The sequence below is a fragment of the Cebus imitator genome, unplaced genomic scaffold (genome assembly GCF_001604975.1).
Source record: "Cebus imitator isolate Cc_AM_T3 unplaced genomic scaffold, Cebus_imitator-1.0 Scaffold224, whole genome shotgun sequence".
NCBI classification, from domain to species: Eukaryota; Metazoa; Chordata; class Mammalia; order Primates; family Cebidae; genus Cebus; species Cebus imitator.
The window spans coordinates 1,016,972-1,041,621 of NW_016107539.1; the positions used below are offsets into that span (position 1 = coordinate 1,016,972).

At 49.4% G+C, this 24,650-nt stretch overlaps 1 protein-coding gene across 3 annotated transcripts in view; it reads right to left on the reverse strand.

The window, feature by feature from the left end:
* ATP9A (ATPase phospholipid transporting 9A (putative)) overlaps positions 1 to 24,650 on the reverse strand; it is a 159,378-nt gene that overhangs the window by 2,593 nt on the left and 132,135 nt on the right. For all 3 annotated transcript variants that reach the window (XM_037727256.1, XM_017496879.2, XM_037727257.1), the window contains exons 18-27: positions 22,811 to 22,981; positions 19,691 to 19,789; positions 16,816 to 16,905; positions 16,558 to 16,702; positions 15,600 to 15,664; positions 11,584 to 11,739; positions 8,140 to 8,204; positions 6,502 to 6,610; positions 5,551 to 5,608; positions 2,737 to 2,940 (exon numbers count right to left, since the gene is read on the reverse strand). In XM_037727256.1, the coding sequence (XP_037583184.1) occupies positions 2,737 to 2,940; positions 5,551 to 5,608; positions 6,502 to 6,610; positions 8,140 to 8,204; positions 11,584 to 11,739; positions 15,600 to 15,664; positions 16,558 to 16,702; positions 16,816 to 16,905; positions 19,691 to 19,789; positions 22,811 to 22,981 (1,162 nt within the window). The remainder of the gene's footprint in view (positions 1 to 2,736; positions 2,941 to 5,550; positions 5,609 to 6,501; positions 6,611 to 8,139; positions 8,205 to 11,583; positions 11,740 to 15,599; positions 15,665 to 16,557; positions 16,703 to 16,815; positions 16,906 to 19,690; positions 19,790 to 22,810; positions 22,982 to 24,650) is intronic.

Genomic DNA, 24,650 nt, shown 5'->3' on the forward strand with positions numbered 1-24,650 from the left:
TACAGGCATGAGCCACCACGCCCGGCCTAGACTTTTCTTCCCCTAATGGACCACGTCCAGGAAATGTTAATGTCACAGGTATACTGTATATCTGTTCATAATACTGTACATACATCTCCTTTATATGTAAAGGATTAGGGTTTGTTGACACTCACCGAAGACCAGTGTTTGTTCCCCAGGTGGTGGGGGCACATGACCCCCACTGACGAGGCCTGGGACAAAGGAGCGGGATGGGCTATTGCTAGAGAGCCCCTGGCCCAGGCGGGCTTCCCACAGAGGAAGGGTCATGAGGGGGTTGTCATAACTGAAAGTTTCCCCCAGAGAGAGTCTATCTGCAATCCTGAACACAGATGAGCTTACTGGCAGAGAAGCAGCCGCTGGGCTCTGCTTCCTCAGCTGATAAAAGGAAAAAATATCACTCTGTGGGATTTTTGTTTAAATAACACAGACAGAAACTTAAATGCTTCTACTGAAAAGAGGTGTGAAGAGGGCTACCTGCTGCACAGCTAGACTTTCAGGACGACCCCGGGACCCGAGGTTCCAAAGCCATCATAGCTTGGGCGTGCCCTGTGCTGGGGAAACGAAGACTGGAGTTCACCAATCCACCCACTCGTAGCACAGAAAATGCTGGCCCTCTGAGCTGTGCCATGCTGCACATCGATGACGTTGAACTAGAAACAGGTTTCTAGACAGGAATTAAAGCCCGTGTCAGCACCCAGTGGGGTCCATAGCACAACATGGGGTCATCTTGGTGGCCCTGCAGGGACTTGTGTCTCAACCAATTGGGAAGTAATGAACTGACGTGGCAAGGCAAGCAAGGGGTCAGCATGGAAGAGTCGTGAAGCCAGGCTTGCCGGTCTAGAGACGTGGCTGACGCTGCGCAAGCACAAGAGTACCTGGAATCACTACCGAGGTGAGAGGATCAGCCCGCCCCAGCTTAGGATGCGGCCAGCTCTCTCCCAGCACTAAATGTTCATGACATTTTAAGTTTATTTGTTTATTTTTTTGAAACGGAGTCTTATTCTGTTGCCCAGGCTGGAGTGCAATGATGTAATCTTGGCTCACTGCAACCTCCACCTCCCAAGTTCAAGCAATTCTCCTATCCCAGCCTCCCAATAGCTGGGATCACAGGCACATGCCACCACGCCCAGCTGATTTTTTGTATTTTTAGTAGAGACAGGGTTTCACCATGTTGGCCAGGATGGTCTCGAACTCCTGACCTTGTGATCCGCTCACCTCGGCCTCCCAAAGTGCTGGGATTACAGGCATGAGCCACCACGCCCAGCCTCCATAACATTTTTTATGTGGGATGTGCCTGGGTCTCTAGCGCCTCACCCCGTGTATCTCTCTTTGTAACTTTGATCACATCTGATACTCCCATGCTCACAGACTCACTTATGTGTGTTTACATGTGTTCCCAACGAGAAGAGCAGCTCCATGGCGAGCCCGTCTACCTCATCTGCCACCATAATCCTGGCCACAGCAGGTGCTCCCAGGTCTATGGAATTGACGAGTACCTTCGGCACCTGCTTTGCTGTGCTGAGCAGCAGATTTTATTCCAAGACCCATGGAGTCCCTTAGGAGCTCTATCAGGACACAGCAGCAAGGCAGGGCCGCACGGCAAGGTCTGAGGCTCAGCGCCTCCAGCACTGCCACTGTGCCATCACAAGGCCCCGTTACCAATGTCACAGATTGGACTTCAGACCAAGATTTCCTGGGAACAACAAGGTTTTGTGGCCCCAAAAGGCGACAGAGCAAGACTCTGTCTCAAAAAAAAAAAAAAAGTCTGAAAATTCATCAGCTAAAAGGACACTGCTGTGTCCTCGGATTTTCTTGGATTTGAGGAAGCCTGCTGGATTGTCATTTACATGAAAGTGAGACCTGGGTACTCAACTTTCCCCCAGCTCAGCCAGGGCCCCGTACAGCAGCCGACCCCGTGGAGAAACCCCGTAACTCCTACCTGCCAAGTTCATGAACTTTCTTTCTTATTTTTTTTTTGAGACAGAGTCTTGCTGTGTCGCCCAGGCTCGAATGCAGTGGCGCGATCTCGGCTCACTGCAACCTCCGCCTACCGAGTTCAAGTGATTGTCCTACCTCAGCCTCCCAAGTAGCTGAGATTACAGATGTGTGCCACTGCGCCTGTCGGATTTTTGTATTTTCAGTAGAGACAGGGTTTCTCCATGTTGGCCAGGCTGGTCTCAAACTCCCAACCTCAGGTGATCCACCCGCCTCAGCCTCCCAAAGTGCAGGTATTACAGGCGTGAGCCACTGCACCCGGCCAATGGATTCCCTTTCTAATCTAGTTAGCTCTGTGTGATTTAAAAAAGAAAAACATGGCTGGGCATGGTGGTGGGTGCCTGTAGTCCCAGCTACTTGGGAGGCTGAGGCAGGAGAATCTTTTGAACCCGGGAGGCAGAGATTGCAGTGAGCCAAGATCATGTCACTGCACTCCAGCCTGGGCGACAAGAGCAAGACTCTGTCTCACAAAAAAAAAAGAACAAGGAAAAAAAGAAAAACAATCCTGCTCTCTGTCCTCAATTTCACACCCTGAAGCGAGACTACCGCCTGTCTCTAGGGAACACCAGTAAGAAAACGCAGACAGCTGAGCGGGAGGGACTGCTGGAGGCATAGCCCCGGCCGGAGCGCTGGGAAACCCCTTCCCTCACAGGGCAGCAAGACCTTTGGGCCTGATTCATTGGGAGTGACAGACAGGGTTTAAGCATTCGGGGGTCTTACCGATGAACTCATGTAAGAACACCAGGGAGGCGATGTAGCAGGCCAGGCTGAGCAGCTCGGCCACTGTCATGAGCCAGTGCCAGGTCTGGATGGTCAGCGCCACCATAAGCAGCTCGGTGAGGATCAGCGAGGTGAAGGAGATGGCCACGATGTGCACGAACTCCGACTCGAACAGCAGCAGCGCCCCGTACATGATGGTGCTCCCTGCAAATGCCAGAGAAGGCTGTTCCCCTCGCCCTCCCTGCAAAAGCCTCGCCCTGCTCACTCACACCCGGCCCCCTGGCACCGTTTTCATTTAGACATGAAACGCATCACTTGCTATATAAGGTTAATGACTGGTGCTGTATGGAGGTCTCAACCTGTAGTTTTCCGATTTTCCTCTTTGACCTTGTAGGATAAATAATCTATAATTACAGAGTAAGAAAAGGGAGAAAAAAAAAGGAAGCCAGGCAGGGAGGGAAAGAATAACTCTCTAGAGTTGATGAAAGAAATAGAAACTTAAATATAATATTTAAAATGATGAAGCCGCAGCCAGGCATGATGGCTCATGCCTGGAATCCCAGCACTTTGGGAGGCCAAGGTGGGAGGATCGCTTGAGCTCAGGAGTTCGAGAACAGCTTGGGCAACACGGTGAAATCCCATCTCTACAAAAAATGCAAAAATTAGCCAGGTGTGGTGGTGTGCGCCTGTAGTCCCAGCTACTCAGGACGCTGAGGTGAGAGGATCACTTGAGCCTGGGAGGTTACTGGTTGCAGTGAGCTGAGATTGCAGCACTGCACTCCAGCCTGGGTAACAAAGTGAGATCCTGTCTAAAAAAAAAGTAAAAATAAAAATAAAAAATAAAATGATGCAGTGACTCACACCTGTAATCAGCACTTTGGGAGGCCGAGGCAGGAGGATCACTTGAGGCCAAGGGTTCAAGACCAGGCTGGCCATCATGGCAAAACCCCATCTCTACTAAAAATACAAAAATTAGCCGAGCGTAGAAGCACATGCCTGCAGTTCCAGCTACCCGGGAGGCTGAGGCAAGAGAATTGCTTGAACCCAGGAAACGGAAGTTGCAGTGAGCCGAGATCGTGCCACTGCACTCCAGCCTGGGTGACAGAGCAAGACTGTCTCAAAAAATAATAAAAAATAAATCCCAACAGGTGACATGAACAGTAAATTTATTTTTTAAAATAATAAACCCCAAAGACACATGTTTATTTGTAAGTTAAATGTGTACCTGTCCGGATATATAGAGACATCAGGATCATTTCAAAATACATTATATGCACCATAAAACATACATAGAAATGGAAATACTCAAAAAGAGGGTTCTGGGCACGGTAGCTCACACCTGTTATCCCAACACTGCAAGGCTGAGACAAGAGAATTGTTTGAGTCCAGGAGTTCAAGACCAGCCTGGGCAACATGGCAAGACCTCATCTCTATAAAAAATACAAAAATTAGCCGGTGTTGTGGTGGACACCTGCAGTCCCAGGTTTATGATGCTGAACTAGAAACAGGTTTCTAGTCAGGAACTAAAGCCCATGTCAGCACCCGATGGAGTCCACAGCACAGCACGGGGGCATCTTGCTGGCCCTTGGGGACTCGTGGCTCACAATCAATTGGGAAGAAATAAACTGACTTGGAACTGATTTGGGGATGGTGCGCACCTCTAGTCCTAGACTCAGAAGGCTGAGGTGGGAGGATCACCTGAGCCTGGGGAGGTCGAAGCTACAGAGAGCTGTGATTGCTCCACTGCACTCCAGCCTGGGCAAGAGAGTGAGATCCTCCACCCTCTAGGGTCTCACTCTGTTTCTACATACATACGTATTCTATATTATATATAATGCATGTATGTTATACACACAATATATAAAATATATAATATATATAATGCATATATTATACATTATACATATATATGTATATGAAATCTATTATGTGCATTACGAAACATACATAAAAATGGAAATACTGGCCAGGCGCACTGGCTCACGCCTGTAATCCCAGCACTTTGGAAGGCTGAGGTGGGCGGATCACCTGAAGTCAGGAGTTCAAGACCAGCCTGGCCAATGTGGTGAAACCGCATCTCTGCTAAAAAAAAAAAAAAAAAAACAAAAATTAGCCAGGCGTGGTGGTGAGCATCAATAATCCCAGCTAATTGGGAGGCTGAGGCAGGAGAATCGCTTGAACCCAGGAGGTGGAGGTTGTAGTGAGCCAAGATGTCTCAACTGCACTCCAGCCTGGGCAACAAGGGCAAAACTCCATCTCAAAAAAAAAGAGGATTCTAGGCACAGTGGCTTTGCCCTCTGTCTCAAATATATATATATATATAAAACTATGGAAAATATATATTAATATATAATATATATACCAAAAGAGTTAGACAAAGTCATTACAAATCAAAGTTTTGCTCTTTTCTTCTTGCATTTCAAAGCCTCTACAGTCTGAGAGGCTTTCTCTGGAGGTCACTAAAGTAAAAATGTTTTTCCAAAACTATGACTTGACCTTACTTTCCGAAAAGGTATCAGAACACCCCGGAAAACAACCACGTTTCGTCACGTGGGCGGAGCAGCTCCGCAGGTTTTGATTATGGTCCGCTGCCTTCCTCTGGCTTCACTACCTCAACCCTCAGACAGCACCACTGCGTCTGACGTTTAAGTCCTTGTAACAGGGTGAGCAGGGTCTCCCCTGAGTCACCCTGTCACCCTCCTTCCTGCTATTTCAGATTCCATTTTCTTCTTTTCTTGTTCTGCAGGCTAGAAGGGGACACTCCTGAGTCAGCAACAGAGCACAAGACAAACAGGTGTGTCCACTTATCCTTACCTTGATAGATGCTAATCAAAACCCATATTAAGAATGTCTTGTAGGACAACGGCCGCCCCTAAATGAAACAGAGAAAGGTTAGAGCAGGGGGACTCGAGCAGCATGCCATCAGCGTTCGCGTTACTCTCCCGCTAACCAGCTAAGGCAACCCATCTGTCTTCATCAAGAAAGTGGCTTGCACACATCTGAACATATTAGAGAAATTATTTCTCTAAAAAAAGAACTGGCCAGGCGTGGTGGCTCACATCTATAACCCCAGCACTTTGGGAGGCTGAGGATGGTGGATCAATTGAGGTCAGGAGTTCGAGACCAGCCTGGCCAACATGGTGAAGCCTCCTCTCTACTAAAAATACAAAAATTAGCCAGGCATGGTGGTGCGTGCCTATATTCCCAGTTACTCGGGAGGCTGAATCAGGGGAATCACTTGAACCCAGGAGATGGAGGTTGCAGTGAGCCGAGATCAAGCCACAGCACTCCAGCCTGGGTGACAGAGACTCAGTATCAAAAAAAAGAATTGACATTAAATGGGAATAAATCTTCCCTTGGGTAAAAAAACCCTTGAAGACAAATAAAATTATAAGATGCCTGTGCCCATGCCACCACACACACTTTTTGGAAGTAGACACAGGAGCATCTCTGGGAGCAAACATAGGTTGCAACTGCAAAGTGAAACTGTCAGGGGCTTTTTCAAAGTCGTGAGTTGGCTTGTTTTCAGTTTATCTATTACTGTACTCTTTCAAGTTCTAACAGTGCATATATTACTGTTTTAAGAAAAAATGCAAACTCCCACACCTTCCCCCCAAAAGAAAGAACGCTACCAGTTCAAGTGTGTTCAAATCAGAAATGGAGGGTCTGTGTGAAATAAATTAAGAAAAAAAAGCAGGGAGGGAGGGAAGGAAGAGAAAAGGAAAGGAGGAAGGGAGGAGGGAGGGACTGAGAAGCCAGCGGAACCTTGAGAAGATCCTTATAGAGCTCGGGATACAGCATGGCAACTTCCGACTTGACATCTTTGTCCAGGACCAGAGAAAACACGGGAAACATGGTGTAAATGGTGGAGTACCTGGGAGAGAAAGCCGCCACGGGTAAGACCTGGCCGACGGGGTAAGAGCTCTGTGCTATGCTAGCCTCTGGCATCCAAGTCCCCCCATGCCTCAGACAACTATTTACTGCTGGTCTATTACGCTCCAGGGCTGGCTGAAACCCAAGAGGAAAAATGGACAAAAGTGTCTGCCCTCAAGGGCTTTTGTCCTAGTCAGTGAGTCAATAAATAAATTAGGTAAACTCTGTGTGTTAGAGGTAAGCGCTGATAGAGAAATATAATGGCGCAGAGGAACTAAGGTGTGTGCGTGTGTGTGCGCGTGTGTATGCGTGTATGCGTATGTGTGTGCATATGTGTGTGTGCGTGTGTATGTGTGTATGTATGCGCGTGTGTGTGTGTCTGTGTGTCTGTGTGTGTCTGTGTGTGTAGGGGGTAACAGCACAATTTTAGAGGCTAAGGAGCCGAACATTTGAGTGAACACTCAAAAGACGTAAGGGCCAGCCAAGCCAATCCCAGGAGGAAGAGCATTCTAGGGAGAAGGAATGGGCAGTGCAAAGGCCCTGAGGCAGCAGGTGGCAGTCATGTCTGAATAGGAGCCCAAAGGCCAGTGTGGCTGGGGCTGAGGGTGACGGAAGAGGACATGAGGACTCACGGGGAAGATGGGGTCATGCCATGGAAGGTCGCATGCAGCACAGCTCAGGGAACCCCTAACTATATTGTCATGTTCTTTGACTCTTCCAGACCCCGACAAAGGAGTGTCCGCTTTTCCAGCTAGAAGCAAGCAGAATTCCAGTGCCTCCGCTCAAGCTCAAGTCCTTGGCCAAACGCAGTAAGAAGGAAAGCAGCCTCCGCAAGCCTCTCCGGAGCCAGCCGGCCTTGCTGTGCCGTCTCCTCATGGCCACGCGTGGCCTCAGCTGTGTGTGTCTGTATCTAGGGCACTTGGTAACCAAACTCCACCCACCTGGGTGATTCAAAGACTGAGCACATTCTCTGAAAACGTCAGAGGACCATCACGAAGTTCCAGGTCAGGAATGGGGGTGGCAAAGGCCCAAGTGACACCATCTCTGTCACCGCGGCACAGCAGGCAAGCCCTGTTACTTGCACTTCCCTGAGGCCGTGGACTCTGGCCCTCCTTGGAGCTCAAAGATGGGACTTCTACTGGGCTCAGTTCAGGCGAAGAGGGCGTGTTTCAGATCCCCCTTCCCTTTGATGAAGACCCCAGTGAAATCACCAAGCCTGCAAACCTTCCACCTTGCCTTCCTCAATCAGCTGATAACCATGGGGTATTTTCTCATGACCAAGTTCAAGTGGCAAAGTACAACACACCACACACATATCCACCTCCACTTCCTCCGTTGGGAAGGGCTTAATGGGTCAAAACCTTAGTAATTCAAGAAGGTTCTAAACCATGGTGCTGGGCCTATGTTCGCGGGGGCTGGGAATCCACTGTGACTTGGGAACCCAAGAATTTTTCCACAACGTTCCTTCTCTCTGCTGCGGCATTTGAAGAAAGTTTCATAAACAATTAATCCCTTGGCAGGAGTCCTTACCCAATGATGAGGAATCCTTGATAGAGAGGGACGGAGGCAAAGTAAAACACGGAGGAAAAAACAGCCTGTACCGAGGAGAAAGGAGGATGTCACCAAACGTCACAACAAAGCCTTCTGTTTACAGAATAAAAACAACACCTGATGATACTTACACAGCCCTCACCCAAAAAGTAACACCTGATACTTACATAGCCCACAGCCCGTGCTGGTACTGCTGTAAGGTACTTTACATGGGTTTACTCATTTCATTCTTACAACCACCACAACCCTATGAAGTAGGTATGATTCTCACCATCCTCATTATGCAAAGGGAAAAGTGAGGCACAGAGAGTATGTGGCTTGCCCAAGCCCACACAGCTCATTAGCAGCAAATCCAGGAATCATTCCCGGGTAAGGTGATTTTACAGCTCCAGGGTCCATTGCACCCGCTGTGAATATTCATTAAGTTCCACGACCCAGGAATGCTTTGCACATGAGCACACTGATCTCCAGAGCCGTCCACAGCATCAAGTCCTCTATCACCCACACTTTACAGAAGGGGAGACTGAGCAGGTAAAAGCCCAGCTGTAGCCCCAGAGCCCACACTTCTAACCAGCTCTGAATCCCCGCCTCTGTAGGCACGCACGCTGCCGGAGGCATGAAAACCCTTATGGAAAAAGAGCCTCCCAAGTGTTAACGGGGGCTGGGATGGCAGAGAAGGCTGCACTTCTTACATTACATGTTTCGGTATTTGGGGAAATTTTAGAAAAGCGCACATGACAGATTACTTTTGCAATTAGACAAAAGCAGCGAAGATATTTACAAACCCGCACGGAAATGTCTGCTTCCTGCTTCGGAAAATATTAGCTGTGGCAATAATGAATAGGCTGGGGAGATCCAATCAGGCCTGAAGCTCTGTTAGCTCCTTCTCTAGACCTCTATGGGCTAACAGAGGGAACATGGTCTCCAGGCTGATTTCTATTCACATAAAGCTGAAGGAAGGCCAGAGACAAACACTGCAGGAAAGCTTTTAAAAATCTAAACTCTGAAAGCAAGGCAGAGATACCCTAGTAACTAGAGACAGCATCAGACCAGGGCTAGGTCCGGAAGCACCTTCAATGGATGCAGAACGCATGCCTTCTCTGCACAGAGCTCGGAGTGCAGGTGCCAAGGGGCCACAGGAAGCCCCGGCTGACCTTGGCCATGCCGGGAAAGCTACCTTTCCAGTGACATCTCACCCAGACTGGGCTGCTGCATAGGAAGGATGGTAGTAAAAATGTCAAGAAACTGGTGTTTATTTTGCAAACCAATTATCAGGAGCCCCTTCCTCTAAAAGAGTCCTCCCAGTCATAAAGCCTTCATCTCAACAAGAGCATTTTGGGAAAAATTAAAACTCTGTTCTCTGGCCAGTGTCCAGGGGCAATTCTAACTAGGACTTGCTCTTGGCCATTTTCAGCACAGTGGACACGGGTTCAAGGCATTTTCTTTAACACAAAGAACAATGCCTCATCCTGGAATTCTCTTCTACATTGATGTGAACGGTAACATCCAGTTTGGGAAGAAGTCAGCTCATCCCGGCCAGCTTTTGTGTATGTACCCAAGGATGAGCTGATTACTCCCCTAGTGATTCAAACCACGGCATTATCCAGTTCAATGGGTGAGTTAACATAATTAAACTACAGATGGGGTCTGGTGAACCACAGCAGCCGTTTGGGTTTAGATCATTTTGATGAAAGTATTTTAAGGCTCCTCTACTCACAAACGCAACAGGTGTTTAAAACATAAAATCACCCCCAAAAAAAACAGGGTAAAGCCAGTGGATGGTCAATTCACATGTACCCAAAGCAGCACTTCTGTGCCAGGAGGCCCGCCTTTCACCTATGATTAAACATTCTCACAAATTAAACTACTACCTGATGTTTACATATTCCCTTGTTTCACTTCTGCTAATCACGGTAAGGCCGCCTCAGCACTGCTGACTTACAAACCTGTCTGAGGGCAAGGAGGATCTCATCATCCCTGTTTCCCAGGTGGGAAGACCGAGGCCTAGAGTAGGAGTTATTTGCTCCCGTTCTCACAGATCCTTGGCGGTGTGGTCAGAAGGGGGCGTTGAGTTCCAGGATCTACGATGCTTACGTTCTCACCGCTTAACTGGGAGCATTTTCATCTCAATGCCCAAAACCGAAGATCAATCAATAGCTTTTCAACACCAAAAATGTTTTCTTTCCCTCCTTTCGACTCCACACTTAATTGCTACAGCCTGATGACAAATTTTGTTGTTGCTGCTGCTGTTGTTTTTGAGATGGAGTCTCACTCTGTTGCCCAGGCTGGAGGGCAGTGGCACGATCTCAGCTCACTGCAGCCTCCACTTCCCAGGTTCAAGTGAATTTCATGTCTTAGCCTCCCAAGTTGCTGGGATTACAGGTGTGTGTCATCACCTCCAGCTAATGTGACAGGTTTTCACCATGTTGACCAGACTGGTCTCAAACTCCTGGCCTGCAGTGATCGACCTGCCTCGGCCGCCCAAAGCGCTGGGATTACAAGCGAGAGCCACTGCACCTGGCCTGTGATGACAGATTTTTGGAAGGGTTTGTGGGAGAGAAGGTGGGAAAATATATACTCTAGAATCCTTTTATGAAAAAGCAAGATGGGAGCAAGATGTTAACTTCCAAGGGTATTGGTGATCATGATAACTAAACTCAGGTCCCCACTGGGCTCTGCTGGGTGACAAAACCGTGATGCCAAGGTAACCTCAGCCCCAGGTGTCACGCTGACCCCTGCAATGCACGTGGTCCCAGGCCCTCCATGACAAGTGCATCGAGAAGGATATTCAGATTGTGACTGCAGGCTTTGAGGTCTACCTGACTGAGCTCACTGAATCCCTGCAGGACACCACAGATTTCTCATCCATACTCAGACTCAGCCTCCCCATCTGTAAAATGGGCTCAGGCTATTCTGAGACTTATGTGAGACACTGCATTGTGAACTCTCGGCCCGATGCCTAGCGTGCAGGAAGCACGCAAGCAAAGTCAGTTCTTCTTCTTTGGTGGTTGTTCCCTGATGGCCCTTACCTCTGCCTGTGAAAAATCGGGGCCCAAAGAGTCATTCATCACTTTACTCTGCGTCTTTGACGCCAGCAGACCAACTATAACAACTCACCCACAATTAAAATAACTCATGTACACTCCACTTGCCCCAGGCCAGGCACTGGATGTCACCGCTAACACGCACATCCACACCACATGGTAGGAATGACCAGCACCACTTCACAGGGGAGGAATCTTGAGCGCCACGACGTTCAGGGACCGGCTCAAGGTCTATCAGCTAGAATGTAGCCAGGTAGGGGGTTTAAACTGGTAAGGTGGGGGGTGACAGCTCTAAAGCATCGTCTAATTCCCAGGCTTTTTCCACGATAATCACATAGCCATATGCACCTGCGTGCAAAGGGGCCAGGTGCCCACCCACCTGCATGGTGCTGATACAGAGGCTCCTGTGAATCACGAACTGGCTGAGGGCGGCTGACCGCTTGTAGCTGTTCCGGCCATGCACCATAAGCAAGCGGCCAAGATGCTTAAATTGAGTGATGGAGAAGTCTGCGGCCAGCGAAGCCTGTTTGCCTTCCTAAAATCCAATAAAATGAGGCACTGTCAGAAGCACAAGAGGTCAGGGCAAATACATTTCCTTTAATTGAAAAAGCAAGACATTGTAAGGAGATATTTGAAGAACTTCAAGAATGAAACTCTTTGGTTTCAAGTGATACACAGTTGGTGGTCCAAGTCTAAATTTGATTTTAAAAGGGGAATGTATTTAAATAAAAACCATTCTGAATCGCATACATTATAATTTGGTGGTCAAGTGGATCTAATATTAAGCCTTGGGAGTTCAGCCCACCCCGTAAGTAGCAAAGGATCAGTTAAAGATAGATATTGTAAAACGTTCCGTTCCTTTAAGAGCTAATTAAACATGAAGTGAAAAGCCAGAGCTCCTAACAATGTTAGGAAATACCTGAATATACAGCACTGCACACTCACAGAAGTGGACATAACTTATAGTGCAGCCATATAACGGAATTCTCTCATTTTGCTTTTTTAATTTTTATTTTTTCTTGAGACAGGGTCCTGCTCTGTCACCCGGCCGGGAGTGCAGTGCTGTGCCCTCAGCTCACTGCAGCCTCCGCCTCCTGGGGGTTCAAGCCATCCTCCCACCTCAGCCTCCTGAGTAGCTGGGACCACGGACAGGCACCACCACACCTGCCTCATTTTGTTATTTTTGGTACAGATGAGGTTTCCCCACATTGCCGAGGCTGGTCTCAGGCTCCTGAGCTCAAGCCATCCGCCCACCTCAGCCTCCCAAAGTGCTGCGATTCCAGGCATGAGCAACCGCACTTGGCCGAATTCTCTCATTTTAAAAGGAGGTGACAGCCAACAACGAAGGGACAGAGGGACGTCAGAGCCTCTGGATGTGACGCAACAGGAAGAACGCCAGCTCCTCCTGTGCAGTGCTGACTCAATCCAGAATCGGAACCCAACCAATCTGACTGGCTCAGGGTCTGCATAGCGTGAGACGCTCTACAACTGTCCTGAATGCTTCGGAAACATCATTGACATGAAAAATAAAACACCCTCCAAACAAAAAAAAAAAAGAGAGAGAAAAATGTTCTACAATAAAGAAGATTAGAGCCGGGCACGGTGGCTCACGCCTGTAATCCCAACACTTTGGGAGCCCGAGACGGGCGGATCACGAGGTCAAGAGATCGAGACCATCCTGGCCAACATGGTGAAACCCCGTCTCTACTAAAAAATACAAAAATTAGCTGGGCATGGTGGCGCACGCCTGTAGTCCCAGCTACTCGGGAGGCTGAGGCAGGAGAATTGCTTGAACTCCGGAGGTGGAGATTGCAGTGAGCCCAGATTGCGCCATTGCACTCCAGCCTGGAGCCTGGCAATAGAGTGAGACTCTGTCTCGAAAAAAAAAAAGATTAGAAACACATTGACGACATGCTAATAAATGTGATTTGCAATCCTTCCTGGAGCTTTTTTTTTTTTTTTTTTTTTTTTTAAGCTATGAAGACATTTAGAGGACAGATGGGGAAATTTGAGCATGAATATTACACAGCACCATTATATCAATGTTACTTGCGGGGGTTATGATGTTACTTTCCTTGTGTGGGAAAACGTCCTTGTTTTAAAGAGATCCAGCTGAAATACTTAGGGGGTAACGTTACACGCAATTTACTTTCAACTGATTCAAAGAAAGACAATGCGGCAAATATTAACAACTGACCAATCAAGGTGAAGGGTAGATGGATGCTCACTGTTCTATTTCAACTTTCCCATTGTTTTATTCCAACTTTTGACATTTTTCAAAATAAAAAGGTAGAGTCAGAGTAAGAAGTGATGGTTCCATATGCTCTAATGTTAGGAACAAATCCAAGATATAACAGATTTAAGTAAGCCGCATAACAAAATGTACAGTGTGTTTTCAATTTAAAAATTATACAGGAAAATTATATATACATGTGTCACGTAAGTGTATAGACAGCAAATCTCCACACGCTCATAACCAGTAATATACACACAGAAAAAATGTTGGAAGAATAACCAGGGTTACTCATGTGATCCAGTTACCTAAAAGAAAGGATGCACTTTACTTCTAGATTGTTTAACGTTACATATTTTTTTGAGACCAGAGTCTCATTCTGTCACCCAGGCTGGAGTGCAGTAGCATGATCTTCGCCCACTGTAACCTCTGCCTCCCAGGTTCAAGCAATTCTCCTGCCTCAGCTCCCGAGTAGCTAGAATTATAGGCTCCCGCCACCAAGCCCAGCTAATTTTTGTATTTTTAGTAGAGATGGGGTCTCATCATTTTGGCCAGACTGGTCTTGAACTCTGACCTCAGGTGATCTGCCCGCTTTGGCCTCCCAATGTGCTGGGATTACAGGCCTGAGCCACCACGCCTGGCCTAGATTCTTTTAATTTTATAATGAGCACTATTACTTTCAGATCCCAAGAAACAAAGGAATCAGAATACATTTTTAAGAGAAGAGAAACTGCTTTAATTTTTGTAAGAACTGGTACAGAATTCCATTAAACTCAAACATGCTTTTTTTTATTTTTTTTTTTGGAGGTGGAGTCTCACACTGTTGGCCAGGCTGGAGTGCAGTGTTACAATCTCGGCTCACTGCAACCTCCACCTCCTGGGTTCATGCAATTCTCCTGCCTCAGCCTCCCGAGTAGCTGGGACTACAGGCATGCGCCACTACGCCCGGCTAATTTTGTTTGTATTTTTAGTAGAGAAGGGGTTTCACCATGATGGTCTCGATCTCCTGACCTCGTGATCCACCCGCCTCACCCTCCCAAAGTGCTGGGATTATAGGTGTGAGCCACCGTGCCCGGCCAAGCATGCTTCTTAAAACCTGCGTTCAGGGAATCTATTCAAACTTCTGATATATCCCATTCAAAAATCATTTCACGGCCGGGTGCAGTGGCTCACACCTGTAATCCCAGCACTTCGGGAGGCTCAGGCGAGTGGATCACAAGGTCAAGAGATCAAGACCATCCTGGCCAACATGGTGAACCTCGTCTCTACTAAAAATACAAAAACTAGCCGGGCGTGATGGCATGTGCCTGTAGAGGCTAAGGCAGGAGAATTACTTGAACCCAGGAAGCGGAGGTTTCAGTGAGTCAGGATTGCACCACTGCACTCCAGCATGGCTGACAGAGCGAGACTTCATCTTAAAAAGAAAAATTGTAGCTGAAAAGGCCTTTTGGTGAGAAGCAAACCAAGCCACATTCTTCCATAAGTGCCCAAGAGATCAGCACACGGCACGATAAACAATGCTTTTACTGACAACGCTGCCTACCGCAGGGAAGTCTGAAGTACATTTCCCATACCATAAGAATATAGAGAAACATTTTATTTATGTATTCATTTACTCATTCATTCATTCATTTCACTGAGTCTCGATCTGTCGCCCAGGCTGAAGTGCAATGGCGCAATCTCAGCTCACTGCAATCTCTGCCTCCCAGGTTCAAGCCATTCTCCTGCCTCAGCCTCCCAAGTAACTAGGATTACAGGTGCCCGCCACCATGCTCAGCTAATTTTTGTATTTTCAGTAGAGACAGGATTTCTCCATGTTGGCCAGGCTGGTCTCAAATTCCTGACCTCAAGTGATCCTCCTGCCTCAGCCTCCCAATGTGCTGGGATTACAGGCATGAGCCACCAGGCCCAGCCAAGAAACACTATGCGTTTTTTTTTTTTAATTTAGTTCTTGGCAACCAAAAAGTCAACCTTCATCTGTCTGTAAGACGTAGCAATACAGACCTCTTTCTTCCCAGTAACACGAGGTAATTGTGACACACAGTTCCTCATGTGTTATCATTCCTCATCTGGAATTTCCAGAAGTCTTAAAACTATGTCTTTGAGGGAAAAAGAACCAAGAAACTCCGACAAGTGGAGTCAAGCAGAGGGAACACGCTCACCTTTCCTTCCACTCCCACACCGCAGTCGGATTCCTGAATCATGCTGACGTCATTGCCCCCGTCCCCTGCAGGCCACACAGATCAGAGAGAAAGGACATTTGATTTTTACCTTAAACAAGAACGCATGCTTGTCTTTAACACACTCGTTGTCTTTCACGGAGCACTTGCTGAGTGCCTGGCCTGCACTGTGCATTCAAGCTCTCCCATTTTAAAGGTGATCCTTTTTAGGCTGGACACAGTGGCCCATGCCTGTAATCTCAGTATTTTGAGAGGCCAAGTCGGGCAGATCACCTGAGGTCAGGAGTTCAAGACCAGTCTGGCCAATATGGTGAAACCCTATCTGTACTAAAAATGCAAATTAGCCAGGCTAATTGTGGTGGTGTATACTTGTAGTCCCAGCTACTCGGGAGGCTGAGGCAGGAAAATCGTTTGAACCCAGGAGGCGGAAGTTGCAGTGAGCCAAGACTGTGTCACTATACTCCAGCCTGGCGGACAAAGCAAGACTCCATTTCAAAAAAAAAAAAAAAGGTGACCTCTTTTAAGTCCTCATAATCAACATTTGAGGAAGCCACTATTATTATTCCCATATCACCAATGCACAAATGGAGGCTCAAAGGGGTGAAAGAAGCCACCTGGGGCACCCACTGGGAAAAGCCAGAGGAAAGATTTGAACCCAGATCCAGCCCCATAGTGTGTGGTCTCCACCCCCAGAAGTCTGTGCTCTTGAGCCACTAGCAAAGGAGTAGGGGCCTGGCTCACACTTATCTGCTCTCCAAGGGAAATATTAAAAACAACAACAAATACAGAGCCAAAGTCTTCGAGGCCGAGAAAAATCACAACCTGAAAAAAGGGGCCCAGGGAATCTGAAGAACAAGCAGCAGGGTCCAAACAGCCTCAGGGAAAGGGAGCCAGGTGCACCGGCAGGCCAGGGCCAGCGGCACAGCTGAGCCGCGCCTACCTACTGCGCAGGTGAGCTTGCCCGTGCGCTCCTGCAGCAGGCGCACGATCTGGGCCTTCTGGGTGGGGGCGCAGCGGCAGCAGACCACAGCCGGGCACTGGCAGGCCAGCTCCATGAACTCGTACTCATAGTACTTGAGGCAAACCTGCAGGGTGGAGGGAGAGGAGGTGCGTTGGTGGAGGTCGCTGCCCAGCCTGCAGTGCCCCGGATGAGGCCCAGGCTGCTAGGAGGACTGGCTCTCGGGGTCCCCAAGCTCACCTCCAGGGAGTCTCCTGAGATGACCAGGGCGCAATCATGCTTCCTGCGGAAGGCATTCAGCTCGAGGTGAGCCTCCCCACGGTTGGTCACCTGGAAGGGGACAGAGATGAAGAAGGAGGCACTGCTCGCCAGAGACCATAGAACAATAAACAGTGGCTTCCTAGAGCCAGCATGAAGACGACGGCCACCCCAGCCAAGGGTCCCTCCCCACCCCAGCTAAGAGTCCCTCCCTACCCCAGCCAAGGGTCCCTCCCCTCCCCAACCACCAGAGGCACCACCAAATGGAATCTTGTTGGCTATGACTCTGTGGGAATCGGAAGAGCCCATACAATTTCCACCTACAATCTCCCCCAGGACTAAAAATGCCTGTACTGGCCAGGCGTGGTGGCTCACGCCTATAATCCCAGCACTTTGGGAGGACAAGGCAGGCAGATCACTTGAAGTCAGGAGTTCGAGACCAGCCTGGCCAACATGGTGAAACCCCCTCTCTACTAAAAATACAAAAATTAGTCGGGCATGGTGGTGGTGGGCACCTGTAACCCCAGCTACTTGAGAGGCTGAGGCAGGAGAATTGCTTGAACCCGGGAGGCGGAGGTTGCAGTGAGCCAAGATCATGCCATTGCACTCTAGCTTGGGCAACAGAGCAAGACTCTGTCTCAAAAAAAAAAGAAAAACAAAAAAAAGCCTGTGCTTTCATTATAAGCCAGGCATTGGACTAAGCATCTGTGGATTTTTCTCATTTATTTCTCACAACGGCTCTATGAGGTACTGAAAGAATACGGCTCTTTTTTTGTACTTAAAGAAACTGAAGCATGGCGACATTTGTCAGCGTGTCTGAAACTATTACACTGTAGCACAGGTAGGCAGAGCCAGGCACCTGGCAGAGGCTGGCCCACTTTTCTGTAAAGGACCAGATGCTAACTGCCATGGGCTTCATGGACCACATGGTCTTAGTCACAACCACTCAGCTCTGCTGCTGTAACGCAAAAGCAGCCGCACACCATTCACAGACGAGTGGGTCTGTCTACACTCCAATAAAACAAAATGCCTGCTGTGTAGAAAACAGGTGGCTGGGGCATAGGTCATTCGTTTGCAGTCCCTGAATTCTAAAACACACAGTCAGTTCTCATGATTCATAGCAGCTACATTTTCTAAAGTCCTGTGCACATGGAATTAGCACATCCTAAACCATCGCCTGGAGGGGAAATACAGGGTTAAATTTTTGCCCCAGTTGCAATGTTTTCATAAATATATAACCTTATTTTATGTGTGTTTCTATTTAAAGACACCTTGATTCACTAACAGCGAACTCACAGCCATCAGTGCTATAAGTCACGCCTGAAGGAAGCTCATCTGACTCGTACGTTTCTCCCTAAGTCACACCGACAGCCTTCCTGCACTTAGGAAGATGTGCCAGCAAAGCAGCGCTGTGCTAGGATCATTTTAAACAACAAGCTGCCAACAAAAGGCACAAAAATGGGAAAAACCTGATACTTAAATGGACTGCAAAGAGGACACATGTTCGCCATATGAGGCTGAAAGAAGGAGGCAGTGCGTGGCCTTGCTAAGCCGAAGGTGGGAGTGTGCACATCAGGCAGCTAAAATGCTAAGCCACTCTAGGCCGGGCGCGGTGGCTCATCCCTGTGATCCCAGCACTGTGGGAGGCCAAGGCAGGAGGATCCCCTGAGGTCAGGGGTTCAAGACCAGCCTCACCAACAGGGTGAAACCCCGTCTCTACTAAAAATACAAAAATTAGCTGGGCGTGGTGGCAGGCACCTGTAATCTCAGCTACTTGGGAGGCTGAGGCAGGAGAATCGCTTGAACCCAGGAGGCGGAGGCTGCAGTGAGCCGAGATTGTGCCACTGCACTCCAGCTTGGTTGACAAGGCTCCGTGTCAAAAAACAAAAAAAAAAAAAAACTTTTAAGCCACTCTACACATCACCGGGAAAGTATCAAAAGTACTGATTCGGAGGTCACAGATAAGTTTTAATGAGGAGGACAATTCACAAAGAATCTGCGAATGATGAGAACTGACTATACCTGCCTCTACACTATTCTAAAACTTGATGGATTTTTTTGAAGCTTCTCTGTGCTATGGACCAAAGGCAGGGGTGAGGAGGAGACCTCCAAATATCTAGAGACCCTCCAGTTTGCCATCGTGGCTCTGGTTTCAGATCAGTGGGATTGCTATAACCTGCCCCAAAGAGGACCCAGTGCCCCTTACCTCCCCAACACGAGAAAGCCTAACACAGGCCTTGCTGGCCGCAGTTCCTGATGTGTGCACTGTTTCACCCAATGCCTGCCACAGGGGCGGGCCATTTCTCATTTGCCCACCCAATTCCCCTCCTTCAGAAGGCTCCTCAACGGTCCTGACTGCCTCCCCCTTGAGAGGGCACATGGGCCAGAATCTGTGGCCTGGAATTTCTTTCTTATCCAAGGACTGAACTTCCAGGGGTTCAGTGAACTCCCAGGAATCCCATACATAATTTCACATGTATGAGTGGAGCTGCATCTTTTGGGGGTAGTGCCTAACTTTCATCAGCTTCTCAAAGGGACTGTGACCCCCTAAAAGGGTAAGAGCACGGCATTAGCACAGGACTCTCAGGAGGTGCTCCTAAACCACTCCCAGAGGGAACTCTCCAGCCGGCACCTGGCTCATCAATCATCCCACCCAAAGAATCACTCAACCGTGGCTGAAGCTCCCCTCCCTAGGTAGATCCTTCTTAAGGGGCCCACTCGAGGTTAGGAGGCTCAGGACTAATCGAACCTCACTGCCCCCCTGTGGCCCTAACACAGAGGACGCTTTACCAGCCAGAACACATGGATGACCAATCGAACCTCACCCCCCGTGGCCCTAACACAGAGGACGCTTTACCAGCCGGAACACGTGGATGTCCTGGTTTCTGGTCACCAGGTGTGCATTCTTCGCTGTGCATGTAGCGGTCTCCAGCTTGTCCCCCGTCAGCATCCAGACCTGAAATGACCACACGGCAGAGGTCCTGTTTGTTAGTTTTTGAGGCCAGCCTGTCAACTGCAACAGCTGAGTTTCCAAGAACATGGAGCTGAACTTGAAAGGTGCCGTTTACCTCCTGCTGACGCGTGCTGTCCTCAGCACGACTCAGCAAGCGCCCTGGCTGAAGGGCTTTAGGACTCCAAGCAAAACCACTGCTGGTAGCAGCAAAAGCTTGCGGATCCTTCTAGAAAGAGCCATCTGGCCACAAACTACAGGAGGTACTGTGAAGCTCAGTCCTTGGACCGCATAATTCCCCTTCTGAGGATTTTTCTTAAAGTGATAAATATCCTAAAAGAAGGGAAAGGCTGTATGGGTGAGAGGACACCTCTGTGTCCTGCAGGAAACACTGATTTGTGACGCTGTGGACTTTCTACATAGTTGGATGAACAAGAGAGACCCTCCTGGGGTTTAATTCAGCTAGAAAGTGCTAACCCTAAATGAGCCAGGTTATTCCACATTGTGTGTATCATCTCACACTGCACTGCTGTGCTGTGGGCTCAGAGGGGGCAGGTGACTTGCCCCAGACCACACAGCCACCTCTCTTCCTAACCAAGCCAAGTCTTCAGTCCTCAGGAACGTGCTTCCTGCTCTGAGATTTCACCTCATTAACCGTCTTATTCTCTTTGCTCCCAGCTGGGAGCAGTCTTGGGGCTATCGGACAAAGAAAATCTGGACAGCAGGGGAAGTGTAGGAAAGAAAATCCTATTTTCCCGAGTCTCCCAAGGGTCCACTATGTGCTCGGCACCCATGCTGAGCTGCCTGTTACCTTCATGACAGCTTCAAACACTGGGGAAGGAATTAGCCTGGCGTGGTGCGGCGTGCCTGTAATCCCAGCTACTCCTGAGGCTGAGGCACAAGAATCACTTGAATCCAGTGCCAAGAGGTTCAGTCATTTGCCAAGGGTCACAGAAGAAGGGAGAGGCAGGATAGGAACCCAGGCAGTGGGAAGGGCAGAAGGAAGACACGGGGTGCCTCTCAGGGCCGAGCCTCCCGGGCCCTCTCCCCTGGCTGGGTCTATGTTTGCCCTCATTCTCCCGCCTGTCCTAAAAACAATATTCTTCCTGGTGAGCCTAGTGAGTCACCGTTCTCAGGGCTTCATGCAAGAGAACAAACACTGGGGAAGGAACTGGGAGGCTGACATTCCAGAAAAGCATGAAAAGAATGATCAGGTGCATGACGTGGCTACACCCCAGTGCCACACTGGGGTGAAGAAGATGCTACAGGAAGGGCTGGAGACCCAGCTCCAGTCCCAGCTCTGCCGCTTGTGGGAACCTGGGGAAGGGAGGCCCTCACTCAGCCTCAGTTTCTACATCCACACAAGGGGCTAATGTAGAAAATTTCCTGTGCAGCCGGGCGCAGCGGCTCATGCCTGTAATCCCAGCACTTTGGGAGGCCAAGGTGGACGGATCACTTGAGGTCAGGAGTTCAAGACCAGCTTGACCAATGTGATGAAACCCCCATCTCTACTAAAAATATAAAACTAGTCAGGCATGGTGGCACATACCTGTAATCCCAGCTACTTGGGAGGCTGAGGCAGCAAAATTGCTTGAACCCGGGAGGCGGAGATTGCAGTGAGCTGAGATCCTGCCACTGCACTCCAGCCTGGGCAACAAGAGCAAAATTCTGTCTCAAAAAAAAAAAAAAATATCCGGTGCAAGATCGTATCTTAGACTTTAATTACCGACTGATCTGCCCCATCTCAGGCACCCCTCCCCCTCTCATCTAACAGGAAACCAGAAAGATAAGTCGCATCCACGCTCTGTGAATAAAACATCTCATCTTGGGATAACGCCATTTTGAGAAGGAGGAAAACCCCAGGACAAAGCTGGAAGCAGAAAATGGAAACTCCTGAACTCCAAGAGAAGTCTTAGGAATGGCCAGGACCCAATTGCAGACTCCACAATGGAGCAGAAATGGGCTTCCAGCAGCCAGACTTCCAGAAACAAGGTCCCCCTGGTGATTTCCTGATGACGCACCAAGCCTGAGAACCGAACGCACGCGACAGAATCGGGTTTACAAGGGAAGAGGCACACAGCGGTGGGAGTCCCCAGTGGGCCCGAATGTCGCCTGGCGTCTACCCCTTCCTCCTCCCATGGCTCTGCTGAAAGGGCAGGCCCCAGGACGCAGCAGACAGCCACTTCTGAGTGGAGGCCAGTGGCAGGGACACGTTTCCAGGAGCTCCAGGCCAACGAGTTTGTTCACACCTCCCTTGAGTCCACTGAGGACCAGGTCCTCACGCGCCCTCTGCTGGCCTCTCCAGATTCAACTCCTAGTATTTTTTTTTGGCCCCAACCGTAGAGTGCAAAATGCTAATATGACAGTGTGATGGTGCTGGCGGCCATGCTGCTGGTGGCCACTGGCTCACTCGGCCACACGACAGACGTGCTGGTCACTCTACTAGAATATAATCAGCAGGTATGCACGCCAGACACTGCTCGGCCCTGAGCATCAGGGAGCCCAGAGAGGTCAGGGGAGACATTGGTACAGTAAAGGCAAACGCTACACAAGACGCCTTCCAAATCAGGGCTGGAGGGCCAGGCACGGTGGCTCACACCTGTAATCCCAGCACTTCGGGAGGCCGAGGTGGGAAGATCACCTGAGGTCAGGAGTTCAAGGCCAGCTTGGCCAACATGGTGAAACCCTGTCTCTACAAAAACACAAAAATTAGCTGGGCATGGTGGTGGGTGCCTGTAATCCCAGCTGCCCAGGAGGCTGAGGCACAAAAATGGCTTGAATCCAGAGGTGGAGGTTGCAGTGAACCAAGATCGTGCCACTGCACTCTAGCCTGAGCAACAGAGCAAGATTACATCTCAAAAAAAAAAAAAAAAAATCAGGGCTGGAGGGGCAGAAACAATGGCTGCAGCCACTGCAGAGAAGGCACTCCTGGTCTCTGCTGCTCGTCCTGCTCTGATCGCCCTGCACTGCTGAAGGGATAACTGGCATCACCCTGGAGTGCCCTTCCCTGCAGCCAGCCCGCCCTACCTTGATGCCAGCGTTCCTCAGGGTCTCCAGCGTGGGCCGCACGTCCGCCTGCAGCTGGTCCTCCACGCCCGTCAGGCACAGCAGCTCCATCTCCATCTCCAGGCTCTCAATGACCGTGGCCACTTTGAGGGAGCGGTCGTGCACACTCAGCTTGGCCTGGACGTAGCGGGCCTGGGACACACCAGCAAATGCGGTCACTGCTTAGGACGAGGAGATGCCAGGCTGACTGGCCAGGGCCGAGAATGGACAGGCCGCGCCCGGTCCCCACCACACAAGGTGGGGACCCCAGCAGGTGAGCTGGACCCCGCAGGGGTGACACAGGCTTCTGGCTTCCCCATAAGTCCTCCATGCAGACACCGCACAGACCTGAGTCCCACCCTATGCTCTACACTCGCCTGCTGGGGGGCTTCCAGCAAGTCACTTAACCTCTCTGAGCCTTGGCCACAAAATGACAGTAACAGCACCAACCTCACTGGGTTGTCTCAGGGACAGGCACAACCAAGATCTCAAAAAACATGAAGTCCCCCACGCTCCACATGCGCTTTGTAAAGCACACGCCGGGGTCACTAGCTTTTCTAAAGACGAGGTTGGGCTTCTGAAGACCATCAACCCAAACTTCCGCTTCTTCTCTTTACCATGTTAGCAACAGCCTGGGGGAAAACCAGCCATCTCCTAATGGGCCTGCTCAAAGCACATGCTGTTAAAGTTACAAGGCGGGTAGAATTTGTCAGGACTAGAAGAACGCTTGTTACACAACGGCTTACAGAGAACTCAAATACATTAACGAGAGATCCAGGCAGTTTCTCCAGGTAGAGCAGGGCAGGGGCCCACAAAGCCTGTCCCGCCTCCCTCCCTTGCATTCCTGCATGCTGGCCCCAGAGACACAGCAGTGAACAAGGCAGGGACCCTCCCCTCAAGGAACACACAGGATCTATGGGACAGGATGACAGCAAACAAGTCACTAATCTGGTTCAACTCCAACATTTTTACAGCTTAAAGAAATTAGGGATGCCGGGTGCAGTGGCACATGCTTGTAATCTTAGCACTCTGGAAGGCCAAGGTTGGCAGATCACCTGAAGTCAGGAGTTCAAGACCAGCCTGGCCAACGTGGCAAAATCCTGTCTCTACTAAAAAATACAAAAATTAGCCAGGCATAGTGGCGCATGCCTGAAATCGCAGCTACTTGGGGGGTTGAGGATGAAGAATTGCTTGAACCCGGGCGGTGCGGTTGCAGTGAGCCAAGATCATGCCATTGCACTCCAGCCTGGGTGACAAGAGTGAAACTCTGCTCAAAAAAACAAAAAGGGAACTGAACGAGGTGCAGTGGCTCACGCTTGTAACCCCAGCTACAAGGAGGTTGAGGCAGGAAGACGGCTTGAGGCCAGGAGTTTGAGATCTGACTGGGCAGCATAGCAAGACCCCATCTCAAAATAAATGTGCAAAAAAAGAGAAAAGAAATTAGGGCTCCAAGAGGATGATTTATGCCAAATTTTCTTGAAGGCATTCTATGTGCCAAGAACTATCTTTAACTATTAAGGATATAAGAACAAACCAGGCCAGGCGCAGTGGCTCACACCTATAATCCCTACACTTTGGGAGGCCAAGGTGGGTGGATCACCTGAGGTCAGGAGTTCGAGACCAGCCTGCCCAACATGTCGAAACCCCGTCTCTACTAAAAATACAAAAATTAGCCAGGCATGGTGTCGGGCACCTGTCATCCCAGCTACTTGGGGGGCTGAGGCAGGAGAATTGCTTGAACCCAGGAGGCAGAGGTTACAGTGAGCCGAGATGGCGCACTGCACTCCAGTCTGTGTGACAAGAGCAAAACTGTGTCTCAAAA